This window comes from Helianthus annuus, chromosome 4 (assembly GCF_002127325.2).
Source record: "Helianthus annuus cultivar XRQ/B chromosome 4, HanXRQr2.0-SUNRISE, whole genome shotgun sequence".
Taxonomy (NCBI): domain Eukaryota; kingdom Viridiplantae; phylum Streptophyta; class Magnoliopsida; order Asterales; family Asteraceae; genus Helianthus; species Helianthus annuus.
Genome location: NC_035436.2, coordinates 2231303 through 2255449, shown reverse-complemented (window position 1 = coordinate 2255449; position 24147 = coordinate 2231303). Strand labels below are relative to the sequence as shown.

The window sequence follows — 24147 nt, the reverse complement described above, 5'->3', positions numbered from 1 at the left end:
GAACATGTGCACAGGGAACTCTCTTTTGTCCGCAGGTCCGAACCTTTCAACCCCTAAAAGGGTAAGTCTCCCACTGCAAGCCATGTTCACTAATCAAAGGTTTCCTCTTTAAGAAACCTCTTTCACTATAAAATGCAGGCCATGACAGATATGCAGGACACTCCATAATCAGGAGGGATTTTCCTAACTCTCTAATTCTTCTTCTCCCTCTTGAGAACTAGCTTCATGCCTGTTTCTCTTCTTCACTCTATCAGCCTTTTGTCTAACCAGTCTGATCACTACTTCAGGTCTCGTATTTGTTGTAACAACAAATCTCTACCCTATTTTTGATCTTGAAAATTGAAACAATTTGTGGAAATAATGTTTATTTAGTTGACATGCCTCTTTTAATTGCTTCAAGCTTCCAATTTGATTATGTATTTGATTGTGACTAAGTTTAGCAACAATTCAATAGACTCAAGATAAGTTCTATAAATAAGCAATGGATGTAGAGATATCACTACACAAACACAACGATGTAATGTTGTATAGAGGTTTAGGTGGATGTTAACAAATCTATCTTACGTCCACTCATTGGTGTTTCACTAGCGGGTAGAGCATTGTAAAATATTAGCTACAATGTTGTCGCTTATTGTTGTGTTGCCGGTTATTGCTCTTCTGGGTCTTTGGAAATTTGTTCACATCGGTAATTTTTACATTTGACTATTTTCCAAATATCTAAGACCCGTTGAAATATCAAAATTGTTTATTTTGGCACAAGTAAAAAATAAATTATCTTAGATCACGATGGGTTGACCCTTGACTAAAACCGTCAACCATGACCGTGCGCTGGAAGACAAAAAACCGAAGCCCATGATGCTGCCCTAATTACTCCATTGCTTTAGTTTCTTCATCACGGTGTCACCGGAGGTTGGTTGTTGCAAGAAAGGTGGTCGAGACTCAAGAGGTTGTTGTAGCAAAGGACATCTTAAATTTAGGTGTTGGTTCACGGTAGTGGTTAATAACACCCTAAATTTACATTGTCATTAATTAAATTACAAACCAAACATGTTATGCCAATAAATCAAAGTTGCATTTCACTTTGTTTTTGCCAACCGTACACATTCCAATTTGTTTGTCAAGATTCCAATTCCTTTGACACACTCCAACTATTTATTCAAACATGTTTTGCGAACCAAATGCTTATTTTTTTTTACAAAATAAAATAAATTTGCTAATGGTCTAGTTTTTTTGAATGAAAGGATACAAAAGGTTTTAACTTGCTGATCACATTTGGTCCATCAGGTTTTTTTACCCTCTCGACTTTCTAATACGTGTTGATATAAATTTGACTTTGTCTATGTTTCATGTTAATTGAGTCACTCGGTGTTAAAAATTCATGCTTTTGTTTACATCGTTTTTCGGTTTTGGTCGTCGTTTAGTTGCCACTTAGCACGGTTTTACTCTCTTGCCCCGCAATGCTGGTAGCACGATTTTACGACCCCGCCCTGCAACGCGCGGGCTTAAGACTTGTTATATATAATTAACTATGTATCATGAGTAGTTTTGTCATTTGATTGATAGATAGATTGGTAGACCAATAAGTGGATGCCACATGACATTCACCAACTCTTATTTTTTATTTCTCAGAGTGTAACTACTACATATATATTACCTATGCACAAATTTATAACATGTTGTCAAGCTGGTGGAGTGGTATTGTCTATTTGAATTTGATACATATAAGAAGTTTGAATCCGAGCCTGCATGACTTTTGTCTCATTTTTCTACTTCCCTTCACTTCTCTCTTTCCTTTTCCATTTTATCTTTTTTTTTTCTATTTTTTATTTTTTCTCTGTTTTCATTTAATTTTAAATGTTTATTTTTTTTCATCTTTAACTTTACCTTATATTTCTCAACCAAAATACCTACTAAAACCTATTTGAGAACGAAATATTTAATACCATGATTTTTTTTTCGGTTTTATCTTTCAGTTGGTCGTATTATGACTGTATTTTTTGGTTTTAATCTATCGGTTGATATTTCTCAATCAAACCACCGATTATAAAGGCGATTTAAGAACAAATTATTTAATACCATGATTTTTTTTTTCGGTTTTATCTTCAGTTGGTCATATTATGACTTTATTTTTTAGGTTTAATCTTTGAGTTGATATACCGAGTGCTGACAACGTATCAATCCTATAATAAATAGAATCAATACTAACCGAATACGGAGTGTGACGTGTGTATTTCAGTCTACGTTTCAATATAAAACACTTTTACATTTAATATTCTTGTGTACATGTAACAACTTTGTTTTTTGTGTTCTATCTTTCAGTTGTTAACTTGTTATAATGAGTGTCAGTATTGTACCAATATCGTAATGTTTCGAATCGATAACAACCATATTCCCGACGCAACGTGCAAGGAATTCCACTAGTATAAAATTATAAGTGGGATGAAATTAATGGTCACCTTTAGACTTATGTTGCCCTATTAATATACATTTATAAATAATGTTGCACTATTAATTTACATATATAAATAATAAATAGGACGAAAAAGAAAATCAAAGCCTTAAATCAATATACTTCATGCTAAAGCCATAACAGATTTGTTGGTAAAAAGTATAAAACATGAGGAAGTAAAATGTGGATATTGATACACCTTGTTTATTTTACATCTTTCAAAGTTTGGGGCACAGAAAAGTATATACTTAGAGCCGACGTTGAGTCATGTAGAATATCTAAGGTAGGTGTATAACCAGAAGAACAAATTGTTGGTGTTTCCTTTATACCACTTCTACTTTTCTTCTCAACGAGCCTAACTCCAAAACTTTCACACCCCTCTATAGTGTCAAATCCCTCTTTAGTGTCAAATGAAAGAGCTTTGTATGTTTGATCCCACCATACACTTTGTCTCAATGAACCAAATGAAACATACACCATCCATGTACATTTATAAACACTGTTACCATCACTCTCCTCCCAAAACACATCACTTCGAGAATCCGTATCATTCGTCTCGTCACTCATACTTATCCTTACAATTAGACCAAAGTAACGACTGGGGAAAATGGCACACATTAAGAAACCAGAATAGTCATTGCACCAGTTCTCTGGTAGTTGCAGCGTACATTTATTCCCTCTACGTAGAGGGGTAAACCCCATTGCAATCTTTGCACCTGTAAGTTGCAGAAGCATATAGTGGTTTTCAATAGCCAAACATACCTCAAGCATGGATTCTAGTAATTTCTGACCATCACTTATGTTGCTCCCATGCTTAAGTGACACTTGAGATAACCATCTACAGTTCTTGTGACAATCTCCAAATGTCGTAATTGACTTGCACCCATCTGCTTTGAGAATAGTTAAACTTGATGGGAGCTCGGGCAATTCAAGAAGCTTTTTACAAAACGACAGGTCGAGGAGTTTGAGTCGAGTAAGTTGTGAGAGGCTGAAATCTAATCGTGAAAAATCATTGAACCTTAGACTAAGCTCTTGTAAGTTGGATAACTCAGTAATACTCGATGGGATTTCTACATATTTGAAATGACATGTATAGAGATCCAACTTTGGTAAGCTCCGTAGAAATTGACGCCTTGTTCTTATTAATCCATCTAATCTGAGCTCCTTCAAATGTTTTAAGGCATAAAAGTTGAATTCTATGCTCTTCAAATTCAAGAAAGACAAATCTAGAGAAATAAGGTTGGTACAATGTTCGCCAATTGACGAGGGCAAAACTCTTATCCCAGTAAAACCAATAGACAACTTTACCAAGCCTTCCATGTTTTCTTGGATCTTCGGGAACTCAACAATCTTTTGACAACTACTTATTTCTAGAGTTTTGAGGTTTGCCATGTGGACAATTGTTGGAAACATTCTAAGCTTGTAACAATTAATTACATTTACGTGCTGAAGACTTGTATGACTTCCAAGTGATGGGTGAATCTCTTCTAACTTAGGACAAGAGGTGAGTGTCAGCTTTTGAAGACACGGGAGTCCATCAAAATCCGGTGTTCTGAATAGCTTCTTCATCCATTGGAGTTCAAGAACTTTCAAATGTGGTAGATGCTATAAAGTACACAAAAGTTGATGTCAGATTTTACAGTTAGTATGCTTTAATAAGTTGTATTTTCTGTTGGAAAATTTAATTAGCAAAAAATGGGGCAATTGTATTATTTTTTTTAACTTTTTTTTCTCTTTTTGGCATTTTCATTCTTGTTAGAATATATAAACATAATTTCTATTATATTCGGATATTATTATTATGTATGTATGTTATTTAGGATTATGTAACATATAACTATGTAATTAAGAACGGCATGTATGAGGGGTTGTGTTGGTTAGAAGACACCGTTTCATGAAGATGGTTTTTCCCTCCATTTTCAACCGTCCTCAATTGCCATCTATATGATATATATATATATATATATATATATATATATATATATATATATATATATATATATATATATATATATATATATATATATATATATATATATATATGGTCTGTCGGGTTCTATTTTCGGCACCAAGAATCAATTTCATTTGATCTTGAATTCCCAAATATCTTTGTATATATATTCCACAATCATGGTTGCCAAATCAACAAGTCATTCCGCTGCAAATGCAAATCCTAGTCTAACAAATCTCGTACATAATTATAAATAATCCATCTATCAATTACTATTTATTTTTGGAATAATGGATATTAATAATCTCAACTATTGCTCATTGGCTAGCAACTGTCTCAACTTCAAAAAATCTAACTGGTGGTCCCATCTTTTCACATATTGGCCTTCAATGGATCCTAACTAACACAACCCTAACGCCGTTAGTTTCCGGTCGCCGGAAACTCTTTTTTGGCCTGGAAACTCTTTTTTGGCCGGAAAACTCAACCTTTTCGTATCAAACCTCTTTGTAACCTTATTACGGACCTTTATGAACTTTTTCTAGTGAAAGCCCCAATTATTAAGGTCGCCGGAAAAACTCCTTTTTCACCGGAAAACTCCTTTTTGGGTGGAAAACTCAACTTTTTGGCCGGAAAACTCAAAGTATTCGTCCCAAACCTGTCTGTAACCATAGATCAGACCTTTAGGAACCTATTTTCGACCAAAAACGTTTTTCCGGTGACTGGAGACTAACGACGTTAGGGTTCTGTTAGTCAGGGTCTACTAAAGGCCAATATGTGAAAATATAGTGCCGCCAGTGGGAATTTTTGAAGTTGGGATCGTTGCCGGCCAACGGGCAATAGTTGAGATTATTAAAATCCATTATTCCTTTATTTTTCAATCTGTGTAACGCTCACTCAATACAGTCTACTATTTTTAAATGTTCAATCAAATGCATTACCTTACAACCCTTCCAAACTTCTTTTTGAAAGTTGGTATGCAATTTTAGAACAACAAGTTTCATTGGTTGGAAACTGGTGTGAAATGGTCTTCTTAGAGGATAGCCACAACAATCAATATACCGCAACTCATTTGAAAGAAAAGTAAGCCCTTCAACATACTCAAGAGGTGTCATCGAAACATTAAGGTACCTTAGTTTCTTTAAGTTTGAAACTTTTTTACAAACTTGTAATGTACGCTCAGGATCATAATTGTGTTCACGCAAATGGTATTCTATGGCTTCAATCTTGTCATTTTCCTACAACAAAGAAGGAAATAATGTACAGATTGTTTATATAACTCAGTTCACATACAATATAATGTATTTGAGAAGCTTAACATTTACCGTAATTGTTGCGTCCCCCAAACACATGTTATAGATATCTTCACTTTTCCAAATTCTGCTATGTTTGTTCGGATGTTTCACTCTAACAATGTAATGTCCCATTTGTTGAACTAGATCATGCATATCAAGCCTACCATCCACAATACTTATGAGAGCTTTTTGTCTCAACACCTCTATCCCTATTTCGGGGTGAAAATCACTAGCTTCAAGTATTTCCATTGCCTCATCTTTCTCCCACTTTCTGAAGAAACATGCAATATCTAAAAATAATTCTTTTTCCACAACTTTAAGTCCATCATAGCTAATTTTTAGCTTTTCCACAATCTCAGTTTCTGGAATATCTTTTAGTCTATCCAAGGTACTCATCCACCCCTTCTTATCTTTGTCGAATAGAAAGGAACCTAAAACTTTAAGTGCCAATGGGAGCCCATCAGCATAAGAAACCACACGTAGTGAAAGTGTCTCATAATCTTCCACCGGTTCTTTTTTGTTATATGCATGTTTATTAAAGAGTTGTATTGCCTCATCATCTGATAATAATCTGACATGACAGACCTCGTCTACCTTGTGAGTTCTGAGCAAATGTGCATCTCTAGTTGTGATTAGTATTCGGCTCCCACTACCAAACCAACTATGTGATCCGGCTAACGCTTCTAGTTGACTAAGTTCATCGACATCATCAAGAAGTAGCAACACTTTTGTACGACATAACATACTTTTTATCATGTTTTTTCCTTGCACGATACTGTGTACTTTCATATCTGTTTTGGAAAAAGCTGACAGAATATTTTCTTGCAACTTTTTTAAACCATGTTTGCTTGTTTCCTCCCGAACATTCTCAATAATGTGATGACCTTCAAAATAGCAAGAGATTCCTATATAGAGCGAAGATGCAAGAGTAGTCTTACCACCTCCACCAACCCCCCATATCCCAACCATGCGCACACCATCTGACCCAATTTCTAATTGTGATTTCAAATATTGTATGCGGGTCGTCATCCCAACAAGATCTTCATTAGCTTCTGAATTTATGGGGGACAATCTGTGAACAATAGTTTCAACAATTTCTTTGATGATTACTGACTCATGCCTGCAAATTAGATATATATGAATGTTAAATCACATAGATGTAACTTAACCCACAAATGTGAAAGGATACTCCTAAACCAGCTTAACGTAAAAGAAAAAATCAAAATAAAAAATATCTACCAATCTAATAAAGTGACCACAATACAGATAACAATGCTTAACTAAAAGCACAGCTAGCCTTATGAGAGACTAGACACACTTACATATATAATAATATAAAATAACTTATATTTATATATTGTTTAATAGTGTTCAATCCATGAGACTAATAGTGTTTTTAGTTAAACTGATTATTAATAAAATATAAGATAGTAAAAAACAGTTCTATTTCATATTATTTTTAATAATTGAAACACTCATTATCAAGGAGCCAAACAATTATAACCAGTTCAAATATTCGTAATTTCACAAGTCTAGCTCAAGCAGAGTGTTGCCTCATTTAGGCTCGACTAGCAAATAAGGCGACCTAAACGATTTAACCTATAAAACTAGCAAAAGGAGCCATGTTCTAATGATACTAATCCCTCGCATCGAAGTCAAGGGTCATTTTGTAATTAGTAAATAGTAACTTTAGTTTGTAGTTGTGACTTGCGTAATTCTCTAGGGATCAATTGTGTTAAGTTTAAAACCTAAGAGCATTCGCATCCCTACCATTAGGCCACAGGGTGTGGCTTAACGTCACCCTGCCACCTCAACAATTATGGCGCCCGTAGGCACTATCTAGCACCCCCTCGAAATTAAATGGGGGGCGCTAGAGGGTGTCCGCCATTGTGCTAACGGACCAATTTTGGCAATTTCGAAGAATATGGTCAAATATGACCGTTGGCTAACGTTCAATTTAAAAAAAAAGTTTTTTTTTTTAATTCTAATATATATACACACCTATAACAAACTAAAACACACACCAATCACAAACTAAAACACACACACACCAATCACAAAAAAAATAAATAAATTCTATCCAATCATTTTTAAGAATATCATCCGATTTGTCGAGCTCTTAATCTGACGGTGTTCTTGACGATAATATCACAGTGACGCAGGAGACAATTAATTATTTGCGAGAAGAAGCCCAATCGTCTACATCGCGTACCAGACAACCACCTCTTGAACGAGATCGGTTAGGTGCTTATGAACGTTTAATGCAAGATTATTTTTTTGAAAATCCGTTGTCCGATGATGAACAGTTTAGGCGTAGGTTTCGTATGAGCCATCATCTTTTTCTAAAAATTTCTAACGATCTTTGCGGCCGAATTCTCTTTTTTAACACAAAGAGAAAGTGCTAGTCGCACAATTGGTTTCTCTGGAATACAAAAATGTACTGCCGCAATTAGGCAACTAGCGTACGGCACATCGAGTGATGTGTGGGATGAATATTTAAGGATGTCGGCCAGAAGTTGTCGTGATTGTCTTGAAAATTTCTATCAAGGTATTATTATTATTATTATTATTATTATTATTATTATTATTATTATTATTATTAGGAAAATTGGTATTTAATAAACCAACCTTTAACCAGTTGGTAAACAATAATCTAACCTACAGAATTGGTATATAATAATCCTACCTATCAACATGTTGGTACTCAATGAACTTCTGTTAATTTTTTTTAACTGAAGTTAGTTTTTAAGTTTTATTTATTACACAAACAGTCCCTGTAGTTGTAATTTACTAGTTTTAACTATTTTATAAACCTCAAATCGAGGAAAAGGAGGATTTTCGAGTGGTTTTTTTGTTTCATAAAATAGTTAAAACTAGTAAATTACAACTACATGGACTGTTTGTGTAATAAATAAAACATAAAAAGTAACTTTAGTTAAAAAATGTTAACAGAAGTTCATTGAGTACCAACATGTTGATAGGTGGGATTATTATTTACCAATTTTGAATGTTGGATTATTATTTACCAACTGGTTAAAGGTTGGTTTATTAAATACCAATTTTCCTTATTATTATTATTATTATTATTTATAGTTTATTATTATTATTATTATTATTATTATTATTATTATTTACAGTTTATTATTATTATTGTTATTATTATTTTTTTATTAACACTATTTTATTGGGTGTTATTTTTCTGCACGGGAGGCGATATTTGAGGATGCCAACCGCTGCCGATGTTCCACTTTTATACGAGGCCAATCAGCGGATACACGGGTTTCCTGGGATGTTGGGTAGTCTTGATTGCACGCACTGGGAGTGGGCGACATGTCCAACCGCTTGGAAAGGGCAACACCATCATTGTGACCACGATAGACCTACCCTAATATTACAAGCGGTCGCGTCTCAAGATTTACAGATTTGGCATGTGTATTTTGGCATGGCCGGTGCGAACAATGACATCGCAGTTTTACAATCTTCGAATCTTTTAGACGATGTCATAGAGGGTGTTGCACCCACTACTCACATAAACTGAAAAAAGTTATCCGAGCGAGGATACGTGACAGTGACACACACCATAACCTTCGAGTTGATCTGACCGAACACCTATGGTTTTATCATGAACAGGAGGAGTCAATGAGTGATTTTTTAGTGACATTCTATTATTTTATTTAAATTATGACATTGTATTTTTTTATTTAAATTATGGCATTTTATTTTAATTTTTATTTAAATTATTAGTTCTAAATTAATATATCAAAATTAAATAATGTTTATAAATAAAAAAATAATAATACTTAGGTAATGATGATGATGGCTTTAAACCATTGCATGTAAGTCAAAGGAAGGGGCTTTAAAGCCCTCTGTGTGACGTGGCGGTGAGGTGGCGGGGCTTTATACCACACCGTGTAGCCTTAGTTGTTAGTTTTTGTAAGGGTGTTCTTTGTATTATAAAAAGTAGTTGTGAGTGGATGAGTAATAAAAAAATTACTGTCTATCTGTATATTTGAGGGTACATTATTCACCCTCTATAACTTTTTAATATGTTTTGAAAATAGTTTTAAGTGGAGGAGAGAGAAAAAATAAGACAAAATATAACAAAAGTATTATTTAATTAAAATGAGAGAGAAAATGTAGTTGTTTTTAGTATAATTATATGGAATAAATGGTGAAAGAGATGTGAATGCTCTAATACCCATCAATCAAACTGAGAAGCGACGTATAGATGCATCGCTCCACAATAGTCACATCGATTTAGAATGGGCGCCAAGACATCGATTAAGTTGTATAGTTGATGGGCCACAAATGGGTGGATCCGTTTCTAAATCGCTAGTGAACAAGAAACGGTAAATGCTCCTTTTGACCCAGGTGGTACAGGCCTAGAGTCGGGCGAGACAACTGGTGAAGTTGAGTTGTTAAGGCAGGTCGTTATGATAATAAATCGGAAACGGGTTGATGTACCTTTTGATCCAGGTGGCTTTGGTCCGAAGGCAAAACTTGTAGACGAGTTTTTTTTTAAGACAGGGAGTATGATGAAGGGATGCCTAAATTGAATTAAATATTAACGATATCTTTTATTTATTCAAATTTTAGTTTCCTACTCTTTTTTATTTTGTTTCCTATTTGATAAGTCTTGTGGTTGAACTATAAATAGGGGATTTAGGGTTTATTGTTATGGTAGTTTTTGATTGAAGTTTATTGAAAAGGACATTGTTCTTGGAACCTTTGGTTCATATTATCGTTTTTGATTATCAATAGTTTCGTGAGTCATTTGATATCATGTGAAACTGCACCAGGGCATGTCGTGGAAAAAACGGAAGAGCGAGAGGCTTAGGATTCGTTTGACGACCGAGGGACGGATCAACAGGTGGTTGTTGTCTTTGTTGGTGGATGATATTATCGGTGTATGTTGTTTCAATTGGCAGAAGTATCCGATCGGACTTGCTGGTAGACGGACGGAAGAAGATTCATCAAAGCGGGAGGCTTTGAATCTAGTCGTGTCTAGCAAGAAAATAATAAAACGGTAGAAACGGGAAGCTTGTTTTTTTGTTTTTTTTTTTATCCATGGTCAAGAATGGTGTAGTTCGGGTGACCCGGGAAGAGGGATATTGAGATTGATCAAGGGATTGAAGTTGTCAATAATAGTGCAGATGTGAAGAAACTGGTCTAATTCAAGACTACGAGGGAGAATGAAGCCGTTAATCTTGAATTAAGGAGATAAGGATTAAAGACGGGTTATAGATAATTCTTGGTGAACTATTTATTGAATCTGTATATTTATATAATGGATAAGTGTAGGTTTATTAGATATGTTTATCTGGATACTTATTTTGTTATTTAAAATAGAGTTTGAGTTTGGTTAGAATTAGGATAAGTCTAATATATATAGAAAGTTATTATTGTAATTTGTGTGCTTCATTGATAAATAGATAAAAGAGTCGAAAGAGTTTGTTCAATCTCGTGTTTGTGTGTTCGATCAAAGGGCTTGATTTCCAACATAAGTTTCAGTCAATAAAAACAAAAAAAAAGACGTCATGGACGAGTCCTTCCCACAAAAGATTCTGAGTTCTTGTTTTACGTTTGTTCTGATTGGTTACTGATTGTCCCTAACAGTAGTTTGAGTCTGCTACACTATTTTCTACAAATCACAGTTCTCATGCTTTTCTTCGTATTCGTGTGCATCACCTCTCGCCGGCGAAACCCCTGCAACATCGAATGAGATACAAGAGATCGTCTACTACGAGAGCCACCGGCGGAAGAGATCCAAATCTACTTAGGGAAGTCAAAACATAGCGTTGTTTTTTTCCAAGCGGAAAAGAACGGTAAAAGTAGGGTACGAGGAATGATACAACGTCGCATCGCAGGGGCGATGGTAATCATTAGGGGTCACATCTAGATTGTAGGGTGGAAGTGGCGACAGATGGAATGGCCGATGAGAATGTGATCGGAGAAGGATGGTAAAATATAGTGTATGGTAGGGATGAACATTTGATACCATATTTCCCGTACCGAAATATTTTTATTATGCTATGGTACTCTGTCACCACGTATTTTATGACCGGTAGATTTATATTGCTAAATGTCTAGTTCAGATTGTTTGCATGCAGTTTGGTTTCGAGCTGGGGTCTTTTTTGGAAGTAGCCTCTCTATGTTGGCCCGAACTTGGATCTTGATCTCTAACGAGCGTGAATAACTTGAATAACAACAACTTTATAATAATCGAATGAATGTAATGTATACAAATCGAATGTAATGAACGAAAAAACAATTGAATCTAACTATCCCTATTTATAGTTTTCTACAGGTACGAATGAATAGACGTGACTCTTCGTGAAAGGGTATGTCTCTTGGATTGTGTGGTTGAGATTGATCTTGAAAGGGTATGTCGATTCTCAGCCATTCAACCGAACCGTCGTGTCCCTTCCTTCTTTTGCCTTGCGTCGATCCGAAAGGATGTGTTGTGGAGACACACCTCTTCGCTAAGTGAGGGTGGTTATGAAGTTCCATCTTGTCAATTTCGGTCCCTATACTTTGTAACCGCTAATTAACTAACTATCTATCTAACTAATCATGGTGTTAAGAGATTAACTTGGTTTCATTCACCCCCTTAATCTCGAACATCCATGAGTTGCTTTAAATCTTGAATTCCGAGCAGTTCCCTCATTGTAGCAAACTTGATCCTTGCTAGTGCCTTTGTTAGTATATCTGCCCGTTGTAGTTCTCCACTTATGTGCTCCACAGTGATATCTTCGTTTTCCACGCATTCTCTTATGAAGTGATAGCGTGTGTCAATGTGCTTGCTTCTTCCGTGAAAGACTGGATTTCTCATGAGTGCTATTGCTGAAACGTTGTCTACTCTGAGTGTTATCTTTTCTTCCTTCCAGCCTGTGATTTCACTTAACAGTCTTTTAAGCCATAGTGCTTGACATGCTGCTGCAGTGGCTGCCATGAATTCTGATTCGCATGATGATAGTGCCACTGTTTGTTGCTTTTGTGTACACCAGGTTATAGGTGATTCTCCAAAGTAGAATACCAGACCAGTTGTTCCTTTTCCTTTGTCTGTATTAACTCCAAAACTACTATCGCTATAACCTGTGATCTTACATCCTCCTTGTCTTTTGTAAATGATTCCATGCTCTTTAGTTCCTTTGATGTAATGTAGTATTTGCTTTACTGCTTTCAGGTGTTGCTCCTTTGGTTCTTGCATGAATCTACTAAGTAGACTGACTGGGTAACATAGATCTGGTCTTGTATGCAATAAGTACCTGAGAGATCCTATCAGGCTTCTGTAGTGTGTTGCATCTACTAGATCTCCTTCTTCAGTCTTTGTTAATTGAGTTCCTGGAGTCATGGGTGTCTTTGTGTCATTGCAGGATAACATATCTGCGTCTTTGAGTATCTTGTTGATGTATCCTGTCTGCTTGATGCCTATCTCACCCCCTGCTTGAATTACTTCGATTCCCAGATAGTATGCTAGCAATCCTAGATCGCTCATATCAAACTTGTTCTTCATCTGAGACTTGAAAATGTCTATCTCCTTCTTTGATGTTCCAGTGACTATCAAGTCATCAACGTAGACTCCAACTATTAGTGTAGAGGCTTCACTTGTTCTTGTATAGATTGCGCTTTCTAAAGTACACTTCTTGAAGTTAAGTGACTTTAGGGTTTGATCTAACTTCGTATTCCAAGCTCTTGGTGCTTGTCTTAATCCATACAGTGCTTTCGATAGTCTGTAAACCTTTCCTTCATTTCCTGGCTTTATAAATCCTTCTGGTTGTGATACATAAACTTCCTCCTTGAGGTCTCCGTGTAAGAATGCTGATTTCACATCTAGATGATGTACCTCCCAACCTTGATATGCTGCTAAAGCCAACATTAGTCGTACCGTCTCCATACGTGCTACTGGTGCAAAGACTTCGTCAAAGTCTATTCCATGTTGCTGAACATATCCTTTTGCAACTAGCCTTGCTTTGTGTCTGACAATATTTCCATTTGCATCTTTCTTAGTCTTGAATATCCACTTTAAGCCTATTGCCTTGTGATCTCTTGGCAATTCCGTCAAGCTCCAAGTGTTATTCTTGTTTATCGAGTCTAACTCAGCCTTCATTGCTTCAATCCACTTTCTGTCACTAGATGCTTCCTTGTAATTCCTTGGTTCTTCTTCAGCGAGTAATAATTCATGTGGATCTAACTGAATTTCTTCTGTTTCGTCATACAGTTCTTCGAGACTTCTTAGTCTTACTGGAGTATTGCTGATATTTCCTGTTGTACTTTCAGAAGTGGATGGACCTCCATTTTGTATGTTGCTTGAATTTCCTGCTGAGTTCTGATTGTATGAATATGCTGGCGGGGTTACATAGGAGTCTTGTTCTTCTGTCTGATCTACTCCTGAATCGTCATGATGTGGCCCGCTACTGCCTGGTCCGCTATTGCCTGGACTACTTGGCTCATTTTCTTCTAACTCTGGTGGTATGTCATCTTCACGAATGACAAAGTTCGTCCATTCGGGATTCCCTGAATCTACCGTTTCCATATAACTATCCCAGTTCCATGGTTGACCTTCCATGAACTTTACATCTCTACTGACACATATCTTGTTCTTTGCTGGATCATATAATCTATACGCCTTTGATCCTTCTTCTATTCCAAGATAAACCATAGGTGCGCTTCTATCATCTAACTTCTTTTGTTGAAGTGGTAGTACCTTAGCGTAAGCAGTGCAGCCAAAAACCTTCAAGTGTTCTAAATTTGGCTTCCTTCCTTTCAATGCTTCATATGGTGTCTTGTTCACCAGGGCTTTTGTCGGAACCCTGTTTAGTACGTATATCGCGTGTCGTACTGCTTCACCCCAAAAATTCTGTGGCATGTTCATTGCCTTTAACATACTGCGAGTAGTGGATAACATCGTCCTGTTTCGCCTTTCTACTACTCCATTTTGCTGTGGGGAGTATGGTGCTGTAAGCTGTCTTGCTATGCCATTTGTTTTGCAATACTTGTTGAATTCAGCCGATGTGAATTCACCTCCTCTATCCGTCCTTAGCATTTTTAACTTGGTCTGCGCTTCCTTTTCCACCTTTTCTTTGAACTCCTTGAATGTTTCGAATGCTTGATCCTTGGAAGTTAGTAAATATGCCCACATGTAGCGAGTACAGTCGTCTACAAGTAAGAATATATACTTCTTCCTAGCATGTGTTGGTGGAGTTATAGGACCACACAAATCTCCATAGACTAAGTCCAGAGGTTTTAAGGATCTGAACTTTGCCTGATTTGGAAATGGTGCCCTACTATGCTTTCCTAATAAGCATGCGTCACAGACTTGACTAGCATGACTTATTTGGGGAACTCCATGTACCAAGTTCTTACGAGTCATTTCTTTAATAGCGTCGAAGTGTAAATGGCCTAACCTCGCGTGCCATAACCATGCTATGTCTTCCGTCTTTGATAGTAAGCAGATTGGTTTTCCTGTCTTCAGTTTGACCTTGTACAGCCTGTTCTTCAATCTTTTGACTCGCATTAGTAGCTTTCTGTTTCGGTCTCGGATAGTCAGTAAGTCTCCGTCCATAACCACTTTGCAACCAGTTTCTGTAAGTTGTCCGAGGCTCAATATATTGGTCTTCAGACTTGGAATGTAGTATACTTGTGAAACAATCTTTTGTTCTTGATTCATACATTCCAGTAGTATTGAACCTTTGCCTTTAATTTCTACGTGTGACCCATCACCAAAACGTACTTGCCCTGTCACCGTTTCATCTAATTCCTTGAAGTGACTTCGCACTCCTGTCATATGGTTGCTGGCCCCGTTGTCTAAGTACCATAGATTTTCATTTCCTGAGGCATAACTTGCTGGTTTTATCTGTTCCTCGTTTAGTAGAGCCCTTTCTTGAACATTTTCTTCTTGTATTGTCATCAACAATACGGGTGCTTCGTCTTCCTCGACGAGGTTTGAATGTTCTTGCACATCGTCTTTCTCAGAACAATCCTTCTTGTAGTGTCCAAACTTCTGACACTTAAAACATTGGATCTTACTTAAGTCGGTTCTTGCAAACTTCCTCCAGTTTCTTGAATTTCCATTTCTAGGCCTTGATGTAGATCCTTCGTTTCTGGGACTTTGCCTATTTCCATTGTTTCGCCAATTTCCACGCGTCTGGTTAAACCTACCACGACCGCGGTTTCCAAATTGCCTTCCTCTGTTGTTATCCTGATGTGTAAACATAAGCCTATCTTGGCTTTCCCCTTGATTTCCTTTCTTTAACTTGAGACGTTCTTCATACGTCTTTAACCTTCCGATTGCTTCTTGTAGCGTCATGGTTTCTATATCGGAGTATTGTTCCATAGAGGCAACGATTTGAGTAAACCTATCCGGTACGCCATTTAGGAGTTTGCGTACTAGAGTCGATTGACTCATAGTTGATCCTACTTCTGTTGCTCGGGTAACGATACTATTGATCTTTGCGGTGAACGAATCAATAGTGTCGTCATCCTTCATTTGCAACATCTCAAATTCTGACATTAGCGTGTGCATACGCGCCTTTTGTACCCGATCTACGCCAACGTGTCTAATCCTTAGATTTTCCCAAATTTCCTTTGCAGTCTTACAACTTGCAACTTGCAATACAACGTCCTCTGGTATTGCTTGAAACAAATATGCAATGGCAGACTTATCTTTCTTCGTGTCTACCGTTGCATTTTCTGCCGGTTCAATCGTTTCCCACAAACCATTCGCTTCAAGAATCGTCTTGATACGAATAGCCCAAACCGTATAGTTTGTTGGTTTCAGAATCGGACACTGAAACTGGGAAAGAGAATTTCCATTTATCTGATTTTGCCCGGTCGCTCCTGACATATCTTCCTGCCGAATAATCTTCACTTTCTAATAAACTTTCTTTTGGTTTCAATATATTCTTAACAACCCCGATTCCCCGAATCGTGTAATAACCAAAACAACCAAATCAAACTAATTCGCACTATAACCCCGGAATCAAAGCAAACGAACCCTAGATTCCTAACCGTTCGGTTCAACCGACTTCCTAGAACCGAAAATAAATTCTGAAATGAAACTTTGCGAATTTAAAACGAAATTGAAACCTGATCGCGAATTCCCTGCGATGCCTTGCGATTCCCACGCCTAGAGCCTGATGCTCTGATACCACTTTGTTGGCCCGAACTTGGATCTTGATCTCTAACGAGCGTGAATAACTTGAATAACAACAACTTTATAATAATCGAATGAATGTAATGTATACAAATCGAATGTAATGAACGAAAAAACAATTGAATCTAACTATCCCTATTTATAGTTTTCTACAGGTACGAATGAATAGACGTGACTCTTCGTGAAAGGGTATGTCTCTTGGATTGTGTGGTTGAGATTGATCTTGAAAGGGTATGTCGATTCTCAGCCATTCAACCGAACCGTCGTGTCCCTTCCTTCTTTTGCCTTGCGTCGATCCGAAAGGATGTGTTGTGGAGACACACCTCTTCGCTAAGTGAGGGTGGTTATGAAGTTCCATCTTGTCAATTTCGGTCCCTATACTTTGTAACCGCTAATTAACTAACTATCTATCTAACTAATCATGGTGTTAAGAGATTAACTTGGTTTCACTCTATCCATATGGATAGAGGTAAGGTTTGTCTACATCTCACCCTCTCCAGACCCCACCAATAAGCTATTGGTGGGATTTACTGGGTTTGGTTGTTGTTGTTGTTGTTGTTGTATTTCCCGTACCGAAATATTTTTGGTACCAAATTTTTGGTATTTCAGTACGGTACCGTTAAAATATTGATTTTTACCTTCAAATACAAGTACCAATACCTAATTTTGGTGATTTTCGATACTAATACCAGAACCATGTTCATGCTTGGTGTATAGTAGTATTTTTTTGTGGGGTGGGGGGGGGGGTTAATATTGTTTGACATAGGTGAGGGCAAAATTGGGAACAAAGAGAAAAATATGAAATGGCATGGAAAAAATAGGGGTGCCCAAAGGAACAGAGCAAGAATCGTTTAAAGGGAAAGTGAATCTAGGTGGAATGACTGATTTCATTCTGTGAAGCAACCAAACACTCTCATTTAGTCATTTTCAATACCCTTAAATCAAGGGCGTAGTTTTGTGGGGGCGGTCGACCCCCTGAACTTTTCGCTCAGTAGTGGAGAGTATATAGTTTTTGTATATAAATTTTTGTGTATATACGTTTTTGACCCCGGTTTTATAGAAATTTTTGGTATCTAAGTTTTCGAACCTCGGTCGAAAATCTCAAGCTTTGCCACTGCCTTAAATGGCTTATGGCATTACAAACTTTATTACCTCATACCATATACTACCTTTTTTTTGTTTTGGTGAAATTTTACTAATACACATTAAGTCAGGCTCTAAAAGGAGCTCAAGTCTAGAAAGCTTCACAAGCGAACTTCAAACATTTGTTTAGGTAGTGTATGGTATGCAGGACTAAGAGGTGTAATAGAATGGGCTATTGTAACGGAATGAAGAAAAAGGTGTTTGGTTGGTCACCAGAATGGAATCACCAATTACACAAAGCATTCCATTCCATCAAAATAATTCCATACGCCCCCTGTTTTTTTTTTTTTCCATTCCATTCCCTCTTTTACTCTTCATTAACAAAACCTCAACCCACCACACCCACCAACGTTGCCGCCGCTGTCACCCACAACCACCACCTCCACCATCACCACCACTGCCACCGCCACCGCCACCGCCACCGTTGTGACTACTGACGCCGCCACAATTGCCACCACCACCGCCACCGTCGTCGCCACGTCCGCCACCCACCACCACCACCGTCGCCGACACCCACCCCCGCCTCAGTCGTCAGCCGCCACCACCGGCGCCGTCACCCGCCACCAATTCTGCCGCCACCCACCGCTGTCGTCGCCTTGAATACCGTTGCCGCCACCCACCTCCGACGTCACCAGCCACCGTTGCTGCCGCCAATTATTTCGTCCTTGCTATCACCCACCACTATCGCTGCCGCCACCCACTTCCTGCCTCCACCCTCACCTGCCACCACCAACCGTCACCCACCTCCGCCCCCGCCGTCACTCGCCACCACCCGCCGCTGCCACCTACCACCGCCATCTCCGACCGCTACCACTGCCACCTATCACCACCCACCTCTACAGATTTTATTCCTTCTCATTTCTTGCCTACCAAACAACACAAAGTAATGACTCATTTCATTCTCACATGGTAACCAAACACGACATGAAATGGTAATGCTCTATTCCATTACCTCGTCGATTCCATTCCTCTGTCCATTCCATTACGTCATACCAAACAAACCCTTAGGTTCAATTAGAAAACCAGTCTAGAGAGAAATAACCTAGCCTATAAAACCAATCACAAGTCCGGTTCCTATAAACGAGCTGAGCCGAGTCGAACCGAACCAGGGTGGGCTGAGGCTCGGCTCGTTTAAAAATCGAATCGAGCCGAGCCGGCTCGTTTAAAACCGAGCTGTCTTCGAGCCGAGCTTTTTTCAAACTTTTTTCGATTATCGCCGCCACCATCGCTGCTGCCATCTCCGATCACCGTCGCCGTCGCCACCCACCTCTGCCATCTCTATCAACTACCACCACCCACCGCCACCACCGCTACCGCCTACCACCATCGTCGCCACCGCTATGACCACCCACCACCACTGTTGTCACCATCCGTTGCCGTCTCCACCCACCGCCGCCGCCGCTACAACTGCCACCTATCACCACCCACCATTGACCACCGCCATCTGATTTTAATCCTTCGTCTTTTTTCGCATACCAAACAATAAAAAGTAATGGTTCATTCCATTCTCACATGGTAACCAAACAAGACATGGAATGGTAATAATCAATTTCATTACCTCGTCTATTCCATTCCCCCGTCCATTCCATTACCTCATACCAAACAGACCCTTAGGTTCAATTAGAAAACAAGTCTAGAGAGAAATAACCTAGCCTATAAAACCAATCACAAGTCCTGTTCCTATAAACGAGCCGAGCCGAACCGAACCAGGGTGGGCTCAGGCTCGGCTCGTTTAAAAATCGAATCGAGTCGAGCCGGCTCGTTTAAAACCGAGCTGACTCCGAGCCGAGCTTTTTTCGAACTTTTTTAGAGCGTACTTCGAGTGAGGCTCGAGCCACGAACTTTTTAAACAGAATAGTAATTTTAAGCGAACTATAAAATGAACATGAAAAGATTTATTGTTACTTACCTTAATCTATATCTTTTGAATCAATATTACTAATTAAAACTATAGCTTAACAATCTATTTCTTTCAATAAAAAGTTTTAAAGGAACCAAGCTCTATTTTGAGCTTTCTTAATTTAAAATTGAGTAAATTACAAGTTTTGTCCTTTATCTTTGTTCAAAATTGCAGACGCTGTCCTTTGTCTTTAAAATTGATGAGTTTTGTCCTTAATGTTTGCAAATCTTGCACGTTATGTCCTTTAGGCCAAACCCAGTTAGGTTTTTTAGTTAAATTTGGTCATGTGCAAGGCACATGAGGGCATTCTTGTCATTTTACCCTATTATTTAAATAAATATTTTAAAAGAAAATATAAAAATAATATATATTAACAATTACACCATCACCTCTTTTGTTAAGATATCTGCTCTTATCTCTTTCCTAAAACCTCCACAACCTAATTACACCATCACCTCCACCTCCTTCCACCACTGCCGCCATCATCTTCTTCCACCACTGCCGCCATCACCGCCACCACCGACACCAGCCTAAAATCAAAATCGAAACCTGCAACTTTTAAACCAAGGTCGCTGAACACCTGTCTCGAGCCTTGGATGCCAGATCTATCGATTAACCATATAATGTCGTTGCTGGAGACACGGAGACGCTAAACATGGAATCTAACCATAAAAGTTGTTGCAGGTCGTAGATCTGGGGCGGTGGTGGCGGCAGTGGTGGAAGAACCCCCCAAAAATCAAAAATCCTAATTTATAAATGATCTTTAGATAAACAAATAAAACCACCACTGCTGCAACCGATCCAATCTTTTCTTTTACACCTGATTTGCTCAGCCCCTGCACCTACCATCAACACTTTTACACCTGATTTGCTCAGCCCCTGCACCCACCATCAACACTCACCCCACAGTCTCCAACATCACCCCTTCGATCCACCATCAACATCCACCCCTTCGGACCGTCGGTGAAGAAGTTCAGGAAGGTAAGCTAGGTGTTATGCTTAATTTGATGATAATTTGTGAATTGTTTGATTCGTGTGTTGATTTAGGTTGTACCAGATTCTGAAAAACCGGTTGGGTGAACGGGTTGAGGGGGTGAAAAAGCCCATTCTGAAGGATTGATCATCTGAAACGATGGTTTGGCCATCGGTTATGTTTTGGTTTGGTGTAATGGTGCTGATTGCAGTTGTGGTTAACAAAAGAGTTGAAATGGTGAAGAAGAAGATGATGATGATGAATAGGGGGGACTGAATCCGTAACACAGGCGGCCAGATTACCGACCCATAGATTGGGGTTGAAGATGAATCAGGGGTGTTATTAGGGTTTGGGGTTGAAGATGAATTGGGGTTTAAATTGTACAAAATGACCCTTTAATAAAAGTTATTTACAAACTAGCCCCTGGAAAGCTCAAATGACAAGAATGCCCTCATGTGCCTTGCACATGACCAGATTTAACTAAAAAATCTAACTGGGTTTGGCCTAAAGGACATAACGTGTAAGATTTACAAATATTAAGGACAAAACTCATCAATTTTAAAGACAAAGGACAACGCTTGCAATTTTGAACAAACATAAAGGACAAAACTTGTAATTTACTCTTTAAAATTTTAAACAATTCAATCTCATGAAAGATTAGGCGCAACTCATAAATACATACAATAGAAAATAAACGCATTAAATATCTCAGAAAACTTATATAAAGCAAGTATATTTAAGTTGTAAATAATGTTAAAGATGTATATAGAATTCAACAAAGAAGAAAAAGAAAATTACCCGTTGGCAATATGTTTAGGTTCCCATCCAGCAAGGTTACTTGCATCAACAAGTGCGTTTCTCCATACCTGAGCTTTGTTCTTGTTCTGTGCTTCTTGTTGGGCAAACGCTATTTCGAAATCCCCCTTTTGTTTTCTCACATCAGAGGGATCCACGTCATAAAAAATGGGCATAACGATTAGCGCTCTCTCTTCTTTGCATTTCATAATATGTGCAAGTTCGTCCAAACACCATGAAGAATCCGCATAGTGTTTGGAGAATATTATGATGGCAATTCTAGATTCTTCAATAGCCTTGAAGAGGGATGGACGGATGGACTCACCTTGAAGAAGTGTTTCATCGTCCTTGTAAATACTTAATAAGCTTTGTTTAAGAGATGAGTATAGATGGTCTACAAATGTTTTGCGTGTGTCTTCTCCTCTAAAACTAAGAAATACATCATATTTACATGACCGAGAAGAAGACGGCAGTGCTGATTGAATGAATGATGAAGAGGCCATTTCGAATTTGTATGATAAGTGGAATTGAACCAAGAGAAATGCAGATCTGTGTGATTTTTTTTTTTTGGGATCTAATGGAACGAGTACTATATGAAGGGATGTGAGAGATAAGATGTGCTTCCCATCAATATCATCATTGAATAACTTAATATGGTTAAGATAGTTCCATTTAATTTCTTCAAATATAAAACATTTTCGCCAGTTCAAAGAAAGTTTCTATGGTGAGCATTATTTTAAAATTAACTTTGGTCATAACAGGCGGCCAATGAGATATAAAGTATAAACTAAATAATTAGCAGTTTCAGGGAAGTTCCCTTGATGAGCATCTTTTATATTTTTATTATAAACACCCAACTTCTGAATATTAAAGTAACTCCACTTGTTAATATTGAACAAACTTATAAATTTTTTTAATAAGGAATTTGAAACCGGTTTAGCAGGTTTTATTACTGATTTGTTTTAGCAAAAAACAAAATCTGAGCTAGAAAGCACATTTAATATTTTCCTACCCAAATAGAAATATCTTGTTATTTTTATTCCAATCATCAGGGCAAATTACATAAGGATAGCAGGTAGACGAGCAACAAACTGCGCCGTCATCCCTTTTGAATAAAAAACCCTAATCTACTAAAAGCAAAGCCTCGCCCCTAAGGGGTCGAGGCTAATTACTAGAACAAACCACAAATCAGTGATGAGTGACGACTAAAAGCACAGCTACCACTCGAAGCACGAGGCTAATTCTCTCTGTCGCAACCCAACTCCAACTCCAAGTCCTGTCCAAAGTCCAAACCCACTTCGCCTTTGTCTATGACAGTAGTGGCATCCGACTGTACATTCTGAGACTAGAAGGTATGGTGAGGGTCATCCCTAAGGGGATGGACCGCCACGTAAGCGGGTGTGAGGATGGGTCTAAAGGGGATGGACCTAGGGGGTGGGGGATGAGCCCCTTTATGTGTGTGTATGTATGTATGTATGTATGTATGTATGTATGTATGTATGTATGTATGTATGTATGTATGTATGTATGTATGTATGTATGTATGTATGTATGTATGTATGTATGTATGTATGTATGTATGTATGTATGTATGTATGTATGTATGTATGTATGTATGTATGTATGTATGTATGTATGTATGTATGTATGTATGTATGTATGTATGTATGTATGTATGTATGTATGTATGTATGTATGTATGTATGTATGTATGTATGTATGTATGTATGTATGTATGTATGTATGTATGTATAGGTGTGTGTGTGCGCGCGGTGGAGAGGGACGGCGAGATCGTTTGGGATCCGCTGGTGAAGACGGGCCGGCCCATAGGGGGCGGTGTTCCGGGGCGACGCTGGGGCTCGACGGCCCGTCCCCGATACCGTCTAGTCTGATAATCTACGTCGAATGTAACCTGTGATTCCAGTTAAGTTAATAATTGCTCTTTTCGACTTTGCTATTTACGTGATATCACTGATTTTGTTTATTCCCATCGTTTTACCAGCACAAAGATGCTAATATGGTTTCAACTTTGCAATGTTATTAATTTTATTAAAGGATTAATTTCATATACATCCTTACAAACTAGAAAATTTTCATATATACCCAACAAAAACGAAAAATATCATATATACCCTTAAAAAAGCTAAAATAACATATATGCCCTTACAAAATAATAGAAATGTCATATATACCAAATTTATTAAAAACAATCTAACAAATAATCATTTTACACTTATTTTTTAACTTCTAAGTTTTCATATCTTCGTCTTTTAACTTCATATTTTTATATAACACATTTTAATCTTAAATTTATTTTCTTTCATCTTTTTATTTTTACTCTTTTTTTTATTTTTTATAAACAATAGTATTCTCCGCATGTATAACATTTACACTAAATAAATTAAGCTAGAAAAGAGTAATATTTGAAGTTAAAGGTCATATATTAGATTTCAAAATTATAGAAAAATAAGAGTAAAAATGTCCTTTAT

At 37.7% G+C, this 24147-nt stretch overlaps 1 protein-coding gene across 1 annotated transcript; it reads right to left on the bottom strand.

The window, feature by feature from the left end:
- Nucleotides 1-2558: 2558 nt before the first annotated feature.
- Nucleotides 2559-22277, bottom strand: LOC110935505 (TMV resistance protein N). Its single transcript, XM_022177881.2, has 4 exons — nt 21662-22277; nt 5723-6812; nt 5339-5635; nt 2559-4054 (listed from the first exon to the last, which is right to left on the bottom strand). Exons 1-4 carry the CDS (start codon nt 22159-22161, stop codon nt 2654-2656), a joined length of 3288 nt encoding a protein of 1095 aa, XP_022033573.1. The 5' UTR covers nt 22162-22277; the 3' UTR covers nt 2559-2653.
- Between the last annotated feature and the right edge of the window lie 1870 nt (nt 22278-24147).